At 39.2% G+C, this 14412-nt stretch overlaps 1 protein-coding gene across 19 annotated transcripts in view; it reads left to right on the forward strand.

The window, feature by feature from the left end:
* kcnma1a (potassium large conductance calcium-activated channel, subfamily M, alpha member 1a) overlaps positions 1–6137 on the forward strand; it is a 147317-nt gene extending 141180 nt beyond the window's left edge. For 15 of the 19 annotated variants that reach the window (XM_053232798.1, XM_053232808.1, XM_053232793.1 and 12 more), the window contains 2 exons: positions 994–1022; positions 2257–6137. In XM_053232798.1, coding sequence (XP_053088773.1) covers positions 994–1022; positions 2257–2408 — 181 coding nt within the window. In that variant the 3' untranslated portion in view covers positions 2409–6137. The remainder of the gene's footprint in view (positions 1–993; positions 1023–2256) is intronic. The other 4 variants (XM_053232811.1, XM_053232810.1, XM_053232800.1 and 1 more) reach the window with 1 other exon arrangement.
* Positions 6138–14412: the final 8275 nt, after the last annotated feature.

A 14412-nucleotide genomic window follows, 5' to 3' on the forward strand; every position in this document is an offset into this window, starting at 1 on the left:
CAGTATTGTTAGTTGGTTAAAAAGAATATATCTGTAATAAATATATTGAGTCAGTGAATACTCATATGGTTGTGTGTTTGTGCACAGATATTTGTATATAAAGTATATACAAATACTTCTTGTGTGTTTGTTTGTTTGAGTTGTGTAGGCTTATATGGCTATGCCATCTTCTGACATGACCTAAGTCCTTATGTCTATTTGTAATAAAGCAGGAATAGAAAGTTCATTTCCTGGTGTCATTTTCATTTGTCTCTGTATGTGTGAGGGCTGCTATTGCATGTCCATGTTTTAGTGTGTGTTAGCTGTGTTTTCTGTAGTTTTGAATTTGTTAGTTTGGATCTAGAGCTGCAAAGAGAGATTGTTTGGATTTTATCCAATCCCGAGATCCAAAATGTCCTCATATCCTTGCAGGTGCAAGAGCTCTGCTCATGTTGTAAAAATATACAGAAATGGACACATGTTCCAAAGTGAATGCCCTACAGAGTTATGTCAGAATATTCACAAATAACAAAATAACTCTGCAGGGTTTAAAAAAAAAAAAAACTCAAGATATTGCAACTGCAAGGTATTACAAGAAGTTTAAGTGCATTTCCTCTAGTAAACTCCATGTATTTACAGATGTTTTGGAGCAAGACAGTTTATTTAGCAATTCGGGACCCTCATAAAGAGACACATATATGCTAGGACTTGGAGAACGATACGTTAGCAAGACTTTTTTTTTTTTGGCATACGTTTATAATTTCAGTAGATGTTAAATGTAGGACCTTAAAAATCCCCAGCATATGTGTTCACATAAACATGAAATGCATGTTAGTTAAATGAAAGTGCAAATTATTAGGATTGTTTTTAAAGCTTTTAACACCCCCGAAGTTGACTGAAGGTGTTTAACATTAGCCTAACATAAAGGATATGGTCATGTCAGTAACCGTGTTTTAGACGTGTTTCTCACCCTGAGAACTGTAAAACTTACTTAGACCACTTCTTTTTTTAAAGTGCAACAAGGATGAATAGAATGAGCCAAGGTATGCAAGTTAATGATTCTGCATGATACAGCACCTGTTGTGAGATATTTCAATCATGTCCTTGTGGAGCACTGTAATGAGAGGGGCTGTTGATTTTATTTTCAAAGGAAGTCATGCCTACATTTCACCGTTGCTTTCAGGTAGAAAGCAATTGGCTACTGCTTAACTCTTGTCATGCTTAGGATCACCCCAGCATTGCATGCGGTTGATCATCCTCCTCTAATTTTTTACCTCTATACCTGAGTTCATCTGATAAAATTGATCTATATATGACCTTCTATTTGATTGCGTTCCTCTTCATATATGTATTTTTAGGTTTGCTTTATTTGCTGATCTATTCTGTGAAAGGTCTGTGTGTTTTAATCAGACTGATTATTTGTTAGTTCCCCCACATTATGTAATAAATTGTCAGATACCCGAATTTGGATTGGTTTGATCATAACTTCCTCATCCAAACCAAGGAAGTTGAGTGTTAAATGTTTCCTCTTGGCAGAATTCTCAACAAAATGTAAGAAAGGAAAACCTGATGAGAAGCCCAGTACCTGAGAAATTGGCTCTCTTAACTCTTGCCATGCCGGAGGATGTCTCAGGGCGATATGAGTGCCAATATCAGTAGTGAACTCAGGGGAATAGAGCAAGGTGGCTGACTCGTTGCACCACCGCAGGCACAACTCCACTCACATCAAACGCCTGTGCTGTGACACTGTAGCCTGCAGGCCTGCGCTGGCTGACACTCTTGAGCCTGCAGCGAGTTTCACGTTACAGTCGGAGTTAGAAATGTTCGAGTGCTAGGAAATGACAGTGCCTGTGGGATGAAGACAGAAATTCATCCCACACATGGCTTAAGTCCTCTGTAATTTGGCATGCTGTCTCATTTCCCAGATTTGACCAAGTTACAGTGTAAAATGTTCAGAGTTCAGACTTGATACCACCATGATAATGAACACCGGAACACAGCATGATGTCCTTTATTCTTTTAGTCTACTCTATGGTCCTCAATGTGTTTAGAGCTTTTACATACATTATACTGTATTATCATGAGAGAAAATAGAGTTAGTCATCTTAAAGCCTTTCAATCTGTATGGTTGTTGAATGCCATTTATCCTTTCAGGATAGAAAGAAGGTTTGTGTTTTCAACAGAGCTGCATTCAACTGTCAGCATATATTATTCTAATATATTAATACTGTCCTTTTCCATCTTCCCCTGCCTCTCTTCTGCCTGGTTGTCTCACAGAAAAGAAATGGTTTACAGATGAACCAGAAAATGCCTACCCAAGGAACATTCAAATCAAGCCCATGAGCACTCACATGGCCAATCAAGTCAATCAGTACAAATCCACTAGCAGCCTGATTCCACCAATCAGAGAAGTTGAAGATGAATGCTGAATCCCAGGCTTTTGACGAGCTGGAGCATCCTGATGTAAAAGATGAGCAGTGATGAAGAAACGGTGATGATAATAGCGATTCACTGTCATTTTACACCTTGAGAGTTTTTTTGTGATCATGGAAACTAGAAGGGACCTCCTATGTGTATACCTTTAATGTTACTTCCATGCTTTTGGAAACATTTAATTTATAAATGTATACATAGTGATGTACATAATGACAATCAAATAAGGATTGTACAGCCCTCTAGCACTTTTTGAAATTATGTTAAAACAGTAAAGAAGTACTTCCTGTAATTCATTGCAATATCTCGTGTCTGCAGTGACCTGACTCTGTGCAGAAGGCTTTGTGTTATGGAGGATGAGGGTCACAGTCCTTCAGCTTGTTAACGTTACCCAAAGAACCTCATCTGAAGTGTCGCTTAAGCCCCACTACACACACATACATGCGCCCTCATCTGCTTCTTCTTTTTGCACTAAATGTAATAGTGGAAAAACTTGAGACTGGGTTCTGAAAGGATTGTAAACGTTTCTGAATTCACAGCGCAGTGAGTAAACTTGCTGACTGACCGTGGAGTGGCTCTGTTAGGAGAAGCAACTGTTAAAGGTGATGAGTGTTGCTTGAGGGGCCTCAGTCCTGCTTTGTGTGGAGAAGCTTTCATTTGAGTAAATGTTGCACACAACCTGGACATGCAGAGCGGGAAATTGAATTCATTTCCATGCACATAAACAGTGTAGGTCATCGTATACGGGAATGTACTTATCATGTTCATGTAATAATGCAAGAAGTCATCTCCAGCGTAGCCCTACTAAATTGGCAATACATTATCAGGATATGCACTACTTTTGTTGATGTCTTTCCATCACGCTTGACTGCTGGTGTTGCTGTGGTTGTTAAAGTGTATGATCAAGGCTCATAATGCGATTGTTTGGAAGAGGCACAGGAATCGAATACTTGTGCATGTGTGTGCTGGTTTACACACTGCACTCACATGCTGAAAATGCCACTGTGATTGAGCTTTCAAAGCATATTTAACATTCTCTCTGATTTTGAATTAAAGAAGAAACTTGGAATGTGTAGTGTGACATGCCACATATTGCGAAAAGTGGGCATACATGGTTCCTCCTTCTGATTGGTCCCACTGCCTGACACAGTGTTGGCACAGAGGCAGAGACATGCTTGGATGTTCTCTGTGACCAACCATGATGCCTCAATAGTACAAGAACCTACAGATATACACAAGTGAAACTCAATCATAGTTGTCATTATCATGTAAAGAGAATGTTGGACAGTGTGTTGTGTTGTTCTGCTGTTAGACGGGACAGAATGAACTCCACTACACATCACACTGGAACACGGTGGTGTGGTGAGCCTTTATGTGGGAAGTGTAATAATATACATATGTTAAGCAGAATTTTGCTTGAAGTGTTCTGTCAGATTTATACATACTGTACGTACATAGTTATTTTTTATCCATATAAGCATAATCATTTTGTACTTATTTTTATACATATCGAAGAACTTTATTTCTAAAATTATCTTAAATAGATATTAACAAGGCTTCAGTACACACCAGTTAAGTTTGTTGTCCATTTTTACCCTTGGCAACCGAACATATCATGCTTTTAAAAGGACAAACGTACTGTCCGTTTCGTGCTACAGGAGACAGTCACAAAGTTCCAGCTTTAGCTCTCCATCTGCTTTTCTGGGAGAGTACTTTAATACTCGATACTTGAGCTGCTTTGAAGGACCTAGTTATATCAATTACAATATTCTATTATTCATTATTGGCTGAGATAAACTATTGATACAGTAATTAGATGTAAACTGTAGTATAATTCCAAGCTGAAAGTGAAAATTGATGGTGAAAATGTGCATGAGAATGGGTCATTGCCAATGGCTTGCATCTACTCTCTCTCTCTCTCAGGGTAGAACTGATCGTTACCACTGATATTGACCTAAATTAGGTCTCAGGAAACAGAGTAACATGCTGAAATATTTTCATGTGATTAACTGTAATACACTTTAAACTGTGTTTGAAATGGCACAGTTGGAAGATGTGCAGATCGCCTCAGTCAGTGAGCTAATCACCATCTAATGCTAGATATAAGAAAAAAAAACATCGCGATTTTACTACTGAGGAAAAAATATGATAATGCTTAGTGTTGAAGTATGTTGTGTAAATTCTGCCCATTTATAGGCCACATTTTATTTTTTGAAGAACAAGGATCTCAGCTTTAATGTTTGTCCTCTGGATGTAGTTTGATCCTAATGCAGCCCAATAGGCTCTGTCCTCAAGTGATTTTGAATTGTGAATACATGGATGTTACACTTTGTAGCAAGTAGACTTCTTTTAAAAATGTGAGTAAACTGTATGTAAAATTGGATTGTTAAATAACATACTTGCTAGTCTGGGGAAAAAGGATTCAGACTTAAAATGAATCATAAATCACAAAATACTGGAGTCATTTTTTAGAGGATTTGTCCAAGATTCTTTTCCTGTAATGAAACTCATGCACTGCATTGCAAAAATGAGCTAATGTACGGTGTAGAAAGCAGGTGAATTGATGAATGTTTTGAGTGAAGCTAATTTCAGAGTTGGTATACTGTAATTTCAGTTTGTTATTTCTTTAATATCAGCGTTTACATTCCATATTGCCAGTTTTTAAGCAATTATATGTTATAGTAATAAAGTCATTGTTTAAACACTCACTACCACCTATTTGTTTACAGATATAACATAATAATTAGTATATATCAGGAATGTTTTTTTTCCTCTGTTGGTAGATTTAGTTTTTTTCTTTTTTCTTTAGACAGCTAATGTCTGTCCACAAAGTGATAAACAAGACTTGTCCTTCAGCTTGACTTTCTTCTCCAGTGTGCAACAAGAGCCACAGCAGTTCCATGCAGTGTGTGTGTGTGTGTGTGTGTCTGTGTGTGTGCCTGCTGTGAGGTGAAACCACTGTTCTCTACATATCAGACTGTCTAAAGTGCCATGACATTGTCTCTAAACCAGCATCTTTCAGTCAGATGTTAAAATCATGAAGAGATTTTTTGTGGCATCTAATCCTGGCATGGAGAACATCCAAGCCACGCAAGCCTCCATGCCAGGGCAGTGCAGGCAGGGCTGCAGTCAGACTGAAGGAGGAACGTCTGAAGACCCACTAAAGCGAAAAGTGGCATCTAAAGAGAGCTTAAAGTTTCAGTTATAAAGCCAGACTCTACTGATACATATATAACCCCATAAATATAAAGCAGCAAAACACACTGACTGAAAAATGCTGGGCACTAAATGAGTTTTAATGTGTTTGTATGGTCATCTGTCCACTTGTTAAAGAGTGTTATTTCAGACAATTATTCTACTGTAAAATCGGCTGTCACTACAACATTACAAACTGTATTGAATAATGTGCTGTAAGGGAATTAAGTCTTAACTGAAAGTGAAACCTAAGCTGAAACTGCTTTGGGAACTTTTTTTTTCTTTTTAATAAAAATTCAGAACATTCAATTTCCATTTAATTATTTGGCTGTTCATTACAGGAAAAAGGAGTTTGAACTGTTTTAGCTACTGGAGAAATGGAGAAATTGATGGTGCTGAGTTGATCTACCTGACTCTGTCAAATATAACCTGCTGATAAACATACTGTCTTGTACAAAAAGTTTGTACATAAATTGTACATGTTTCTTTTTGTATTTTCTCAAATTAAAATGGATGTATTTGTGTTCTAACGACTGTCATTTTTTCCATTTGAGCTTTACAGTGATACCAATGTAAGCGAATGAGGATACTCAAAACAAGAACAACAAATAAAATAATGTAGCATCAGTTTTAATGTAAACTGGGCACTGATTTAATCATGCTTGTACTACAGAGCTGATAAATACTCAGATCAGTTGATTCAATGCTGGTTGATTTTCTATAACAGCAGCAACTGTACAGTAATTCAGACCACAGGTTTATATTAATGCACTCATTCTAATGTTATTGTTGTGCTCCACATAATCTAAGACTAAGCAGATAAAAATGTTATTTAACAAATTGTGAAGGAGACATTTAACATTGAAAGAGTCACACAAATGACAAAATGTCATACAAGTATTACACATGAAAAAAAAAGTTTTAAAAAAGAGGCATGTTGGGGAAATACTACTTACAGCTGTTATAATGTGATAAAAAGTGATAACAGGATCTAACAATTTTTTCTGCAGTTTTCCAACTTTATTAAGAATTCAAAGAAAATATAGTGTTAGTGCTGTTACTCCAATTATGGGCTAATTGTGCAAAACATTTCGTTTATCAGTTATTAGTATGAAAACATTCAGTTCCTCTATTTTAAGCACATATCTGCTATTTAGGCAAGTTATATTTAATATTCATATTAGACAAGGGTGCCAATAATTATGGAAGTGAATGTAAAATTTGATATTCAGGCCATAATCACAGATGGAGCTCATATGTGCAGATAGGGTGCTGTGTTGCCTCCAGCTATGAAAACGAGCTTGACCCTCGAAGCAGGCTGCAGTAAAGAGAGGTGGAAGTAGAGCAGATGTTGGTTGCGCTGCTGATTTGTAGCCTGATAAAGGTGGCACCCAACCGGCTTAAATTGATGGCTTGTTAGTAAGAACTGGCCCCTTTGTGAGATGTTTTCAGAATGATTGATTTGCGATAAAGTGGCTCCCTCTGTGTGCATGCAGGCAGAACTGATTCAGATCGATTTCACTGAAATTGATTGATCAGCCATTTAACTTGGCAGTATGTTTACCAAAAGTAACCATGCAAGACTCAGTCGCTCCCGATAAAACACAAGCACACCATCAACAAAGACACGTCTCAGTGTAGGTGAGCTGCGTGACCCAATATAATTTCAATATCAAGTGTTAAAAATTGTAAATACTTCACATATTAAGAGACTTTATTACACGTGATTTTTTTTTTTTTTTTACATGAGAATATGTTTTATACCTTAGTTGTGTGTTATATACAAAATATTACACAATGAGCAATTTGTCAGGAAAAGTTGACAGCACTAAATCCTGAGGTGGAAGATTTTAAGCATGATTCCTCTCTCCTCACTCACTTTGTGTGTGTCTCTTTCTCTCTCTCGTTCTTGCTCTCCCCATATCAGAGACAAAGCACAGCAGCGCTCAGGCTGAAATCATCTCACAATGGACCCTTTGTCGTGTCCTCTGGATAATTGTGGATGAAAACAGGCCTCTATATTCTCACCTTGGGATGAAGTGGCCCCATCATGCTGCTTATTAACGATTTTACACAGCGAGCTGTGGCTTCAGACCTGTCAGCATGCCAATAATATTTACTGTCTGACACATGCTCTATGAGGTGTGTGTGTGTGTGTGAGAGAGAGAGAGAGAGAGAGAGAAGGAGGAGGAGTGGGTAGCTGATTACACTGACACACTGACAGCGGCCTCATCCTCAGCTCTTTTTGCAAATAACCTGGTGGGAGCAGCTTAAGTAAAGGCATGTTTACGGCTGTAAAACAACCTGCTTCTTCTGAATTAAGGTCAAACACAAACAAGGTGAGGTGCTGTCAAATACAAGAGTGTAAATAACATAAGAAATCATTCAGAGCATGTCTTTCAAATCAGGCACTGACAGGGTGAGGGAGCAGAGCGAGGACATCAGCCTACAAGGCAGAGCTTAGGCATTATCCTGCATGAACAGAAAAGTCCTTATGGGCCTTTTGGTAAATCAATAAATTCAAAAATCAAAAACTATTTTCTACATGGCTTGTCAGCAGCAAAAATGAAACCGAGAACTTTCTAATATTGACCTTCAGTGTGTGGAACAGGATTTATTATTAATATGACAACTTTGAGAATTAATTCCTGCAGCTCTTTTATGTCCAGCAGAAATGTGAATGTTTAAGGACTCACACAGTGACTGACAGAAGGAAATGAGACTGTATTGGATAGACATCACTAGAGGTAGGAGGAGCTATTGCCGTGGCAACATTGTGGCCCCTTTCACTCCCTCGTGCCCTCAAGAGTCCCGGATCTGTCCGGATAACAGTTTCCATGACGATGCGGCACGTTCCGCACATCAGTGCCAGCCCAGATAAACAGTGATCCTTTACAAAAACAAGAAGGTCATTACGGCCGCTTGTCAAATCAATGCTGAGAGTGTCGCGCCTGATTAAGCCATCCCCTCTCAGCTCTGACACCGTGTCAATAGTGGCGGCCGTGTGAGTGCGCTCTGATGATTGGAGTGAAATGCCCATCAGTCAGAGAGCTGAGCTAGACTAATGATTCCCTGTGCTGCCTATTAGAGCTACATGACAACTCAATCCTCCTCTCCACCAGAGACACAGTGAGAGAGAGACAGACAGAGAGAGAGGTAGTGAGAGACAGACAGAGAGACAGAGAGAGAAAAGAGAAAGTTACAGAGAGACAGGCAGAGAAAGAGAGACCTTGCTGCATCATTTGAAGCTGAATTAAAAGGACAAGCGTACTTAATCTTCACCTGAGACAATTAACAGAATTAAAGAGGAATAAAAGGCACTGTGTTTTCTGTGCCATTTGTAATTCTTTTCGTATACACTCTCCCTGGAAGACATGATCTTTCATCAAAGTGAAACTCAGCACTAACACTTTTCTCTCAGTAAGCCTACATAATACATAATATTCATGGGATGGTCTCAGTGTCTGTGTGAGCACGGTGCAGTGTCCTCCTGTGGGCCAGCTGCTGAAAGCCTCATCCGACTGACTGATCTGTTCCGTCAGTGGGGGCTCATCGCTCTGTGCCCTGCTGGAGACACAGATGTTAAGCTCGAGGAGTCCACTGGAGCTCTGGATAAAACCGAGCCGAGCTCTCAGCTGGCAGCACACAGCATTACTCACTGCAGCTAGTCATCTGCCTAATAGACCACACAGACATTCACTAATCCTCACAGACTTTTCATCACACAATAAAACTTAGACAAAAAGCTTAGACAAAACTTAATAGAGTCTTAAGGCTGTGATACACCAGGCTGCTTATGTTCTTTCAATTAGCATTCCTGTTAGTGTCACAAAATTGCAAAGATGGACAACAAGGGCATGTAAAAAAGCACTAAATAAGATAATTAGAAAATAAAATTCTGATTGAATTTATACAATCAGTAGCTGTAGATTTCTGTAGTATTAATTTGGTGAGAGAGAAAAGCAAATGACTGCAACTTCATTAACAATGGTTAATATTACACCCTGTTTTCAATACACAGATGATAAAGGTTATGGTTACACACTGCACATAAGGAAATAGATTTGTAGTTAAATGGCTTTCATGTTCAATTATTACCCATTATTTGCTTGCACACTTATGATTATTTCTCTTATCCAGTATTAGTTTATGGTTCTCAAAAACTACAATTGAGTATTAATTTAAAACTGACATGTAAGTAAGTCGCCATTTAAATCAAAACGGTTTTTTAATTTAAATTAAAAAAGGTGGATTAACAGGTTTTACACTAACACAAGCTTTGTAGATTCTGCATGAGTCGTCTTTCAGACTTCAGCACTTCAGCATGGAGGAAATCCAGAATGCTTTTCCATGATGTAGCCTTCTCTATTAACTTCTCCTATTTATATCATCATCAACTCCTTTAAACAATATGACAAAAGATGAATGAAAGTCATTATCAGTAAGAGACAGTGAGGGGAGCAAACACGTTGTTACTGATAATCACACAGAGTTTAACTAGTAATGTAGAAATGTGTGGTGGAAAGTGCACTTAGAACATAGAAATGAGAATTTGTATTACAGAATGTAAGTAAATGTAAATAGACTTTTTCTGTTTAACTCTGTCAGGCTCTGTATCCACTCTGAATCAACTTTAATGAATCACTGACTGTCAGGTTCATCTCAGTAAACTCTCAAACCCTTCATTTATCTGCACTTATTGGATACATTGCTATGGGAGTAATAACAGTACAAAATTAACCAATAATTTTCTGGACATGATACATGAAGGAAAATAAGTGGACATTCGTTATTATAATTCAGAACATAATATGAATTATCCAGTAATTACAGTGAGACTAGTAGGAAAGGTGAGCAGTTATAAGAGTGAGGACAGGAAATCTAGAGCAGGGTCTGGGAGATTAAGGAGGTAAGAGGCATTGCGTATCATCAGAACTATCCCAGCTTTTGATTATGACACCACATTGCATAAGTAAGAAATAAAACCTGAAGGAATGGATGCTATAGGAAAATAGTTAAGGATGGCCTGGTGTGATACTGTTACCACTTGATTATTTTCCAATAACAGCACATTCCAAAAATGTTTTCTTCCTTTTATACCATAGCAATTTGCCAACAGATTATTTATTAAAGAATGATACGTCATACATTTTTATCCATTCATAGTTATGTATAATAATGGGCAGTTAGTTCCTGGTATCACTTAGATTATAGCAACTATTAACAGTCGTTCGCTCACCAGTCACCTTTTCTCTCTCTCTGCATTAATTAAAAAAAAAAAGAAAAAAAAAACCAAAAATGTGCCTGGACATTTTACCAAGAAACCACAAGAAGACAGACCTCCGTCCTGAAGATTGAAGACAGCTTATCTTTGCCACACTTTAGATGCCTTCCTAAAATGCTAAATAAAAATCTCTTTACACTCATTTAATAGAAACGATGACTTATTAGAACGAGCGCATTAAAATCTAAACCTACTACTACTGTCAGAGCTGCTGTTGCAGAAAATGAATCAACACCTTAGGTCCAAGAATACTATAGTATATTTCATTATATTATGTATTTTATACAACTTGTCTTTAACTGTATACTGCAAAAATACCAAACTGCTGGGGCTTTAATAACGCTTATCAGTTAAACTTCCACATAGAAGAACATTGCATTCACTGTATTTAAAATAACACCATTTGCTAGCCAGGTGAGTTTCACTTCACCTTCAAGTTATAGAGCTGATTTATTGGGATGTGTTATTATTTAGCATAATTCATCACTCTGTCGGTTGCACATTGGAGGTTAATAGAAATGCCAGCATGTTCACTGATTTACTTAGTAAAATTTTCATCCCAAGGTTGGTGTGGATGATTGGAGACTGCGAGTACGGGGGGATTCATGCATTATGTAGAGGAAGCTGAAGTGACCTTGATCCATCGCTGGCTGGACTATATATTAAACCTACCGCCATCATCTGATGCATTTAACACTGTTTTACACAACATTACTGATGCCTTGCATGAGCTGAGCTCATTTTATCTGCTCACCCATTTCAAAAGAGCACTTTAGAGAGAATATTGAACAAGAAACTGTTCGCGTTCATGTGGATTAAGCTCAGAGAGAGAATGGTGAGAAGATCAGACCCATGTGGTGTTTATAGTAATCTTCATGCTTGTAAGGATGCCTTCAGCCAAAACAGACTGAACAGTACAGATCATCATGTAGAAGTCAGAGCTCATTCTTCCTGGATCTTAACTCTCATATTAAACATTGTATTGTGGAATATCATTACCTTGAGTTTAGAGGTGAAGTAAGTGATGAGAAACAATATTTTCCCACAGTGGAAGATGGGCGGTGAATCAATACCCTGCCTGTTAGTAAGGCTTTAGCAACCTTTAAAATATCAAGTGAAATTGATTTACACAATACTGCCTATACTGTCAAATTGTATTAGTGTGAAGCTTTGTCCAGGACCTGCTCTTGACATTTTATAACTACATTCCTCCTAACAGTGTCTATTAAAAAAAAGGCTTAAAAACACAAAAAATACAAGCATAGATTGCTGCAGCTGTGGTTTGTTTTTTTCGAATTCTGTGCCCTAGAAATATATTTGAAAAGAAAGGCCATATTGTGCTGCGGTGTTTAAAGGGAAATAATTAGGTGACACATTATGGCAGTACTTGCTGATAGAGGAAATGATAAGGGAACACTATTCTCTTTTTAAAGCACAAAGTCCATTCTGATATAATTGGTAGAGGAATTATTTATGACATTAATTGCCACATTATCGACTGGCTGTCAACTCCCGTGGCAGTTCGTCCATCTTTCTTACCAGCGAAAGCTAGCTCAGCCTAAAGTAGACTGACAAGCTAATTACACCATCTTCCCCTCAATGACAAATGCTACTCATCTGAAACCGTGCCGGAAATAAGGCTCTTTTTCTGTGCCTGCCCTTTCCCGGGCTGTCTGCCTCAGCTAATGTCTCCTCGTGTCTGCAGTAAAGGATGAGGCTGCGAGCTCGGGAGAATGATCAGACCCTCATCTCACCTCTCTCTCATCCAGTTAGCGTGCTATCAGCATACGGCTGTCAATCACTGATACAGCGCCAAGCGCTTTCTCATGCGCCTGATTTGCATTCGCCGCTGTCAATCACTCAAAGAGAGGAGCCTAATAACTGATGACTAGGGGCGATTTCCCAGAGCCGCTCTGACAGGCAGCCACAATGAAAGTTGGGATCAGAGCTGGAGAGAAAGTGGGCTGTGGTAGAGCCCTGGGCTTCCACTGAGTTTCTACTAAGGCCCTCTATACAGGCCTGCACTGGAGCAAGAGCTCTGTGAACATGCTGTAATGGGAACACTGTCAGCTCACACTGTCTTCTGCATCAGCAACACCCACCAGCTCTGCCTGTCAAGCTTCCAGAAGCATCCGATATGATCAGCTACAACAAGAGAAATGCTAGACATCACTAGCATTCCATTGTGTTCAAATCAGAAACTGTTTAAAGTCATTAACCACATCACCACATTTCATTACTTCATGCAATGCAAGCACATTAAGCTCCACAAGAGAATTTGAGGAAAGTGTGAGATTACTCTTAATCCCGTTTGTGAAGTTAGTGTACACTTTTCCATCTTTTTTCACTCTGCCCTGAGACCTATCTGTAGGGCTCATCATTGGTGCTACGCAACTCCAGTGAGGAACTTTCTGTATAGCCGTACACACACATTCCCCTGGGTCACAGCCTGTGCCTAGTGCACGCTCTGTTCCTCGCTCCTTAATTAGTCCCCATCCTGTGCCCCCTGCACGACACACACATCCGCGCATTCTCTCACTCACACGCAGTACACATGCGTGGCAGCATATGTCTACCCTCTGCACTTGCGCCTCTCTCCTAATGCTGTTTATATTTGCGGAGCTGTTGGAGACGAGGCCGTGACGAGGATGGGAAGTGACACTCACCAAACTCGCTACGTCCCCCAGCCAGCTCCGCCGGCTCCGCTGCTGTCAATTCGGGCTACATCAGCGGCACTGGCTCAATGGCAGCGTCTCTGACACATGTCACAAAGTTTTAAATGTCTGTTCTTTTCATGGGGATGGCTGGGTGAGCCAGCCAGGGAAGAGATGACATTTTGTGCGGTGAGGAGGGGGGAGGACTTGTTGTGGCTCCCTCTTCCTGCCTCCTCTGGCTGTCACTGGCACTTTCCTGTGAACATATCACAACACGGACAAATAAACCTTGTCATTTAGAAACGCCCGCACTAGTGACCATGCTCTCCGGCAGCACAACAGGAGCAGTGCACAGGCATAGTCCCATAAGACCAAGAAGACACACACACACACACATACATACAAAAAACATTGTGTAAACACAGTCTCAGCAATATGCACATTTTGCATTCACATACAGTCAGACTAACAAACACACAAAGCATGTGACCCACAATCACAAGAAACATTTCACTGGGCGATGTGTGGCCTTTCCCTGAGAGCAAGCAGAGGATGGAGAGGATGGAGAGGATGGAGCAATGAGCTCTGCCGCCACATGCTCTCTTTCACTTCCACAACCATCTCCCTCGCTGCACTGGAGAACGTTAAACACACTGTCCATAACATATCAGGTGTCCATCAGAATCCATCAGGGTACCATCTCAGAGTAATGCCATACACATCAGAAACTAATTTTAATAGACAGACAGACAGACAGACAGACAGATAGATAGATAGATAGATAGATAGATACTGATATTATTATATGAATAGATCTAAAAGAATTAAAAGAAGTACAGCCAATTTTATTGTGATTGTGAGTTCATT

Source organism: Pangasianodon hypophthalmus, chromosome 3 (assembly GCF_027358585.1).
Source record: "Pangasianodon hypophthalmus isolate fPanHyp1 chromosome 3, fPanHyp1.pri, whole genome shotgun sequence".
Classification (NCBI taxonomy): domain Eukaryota; kingdom Metazoa; phylum Chordata; class Actinopteri; order Siluriformes; family Pangasiidae; genus Pangasianodon; species Pangasianodon hypophthalmus.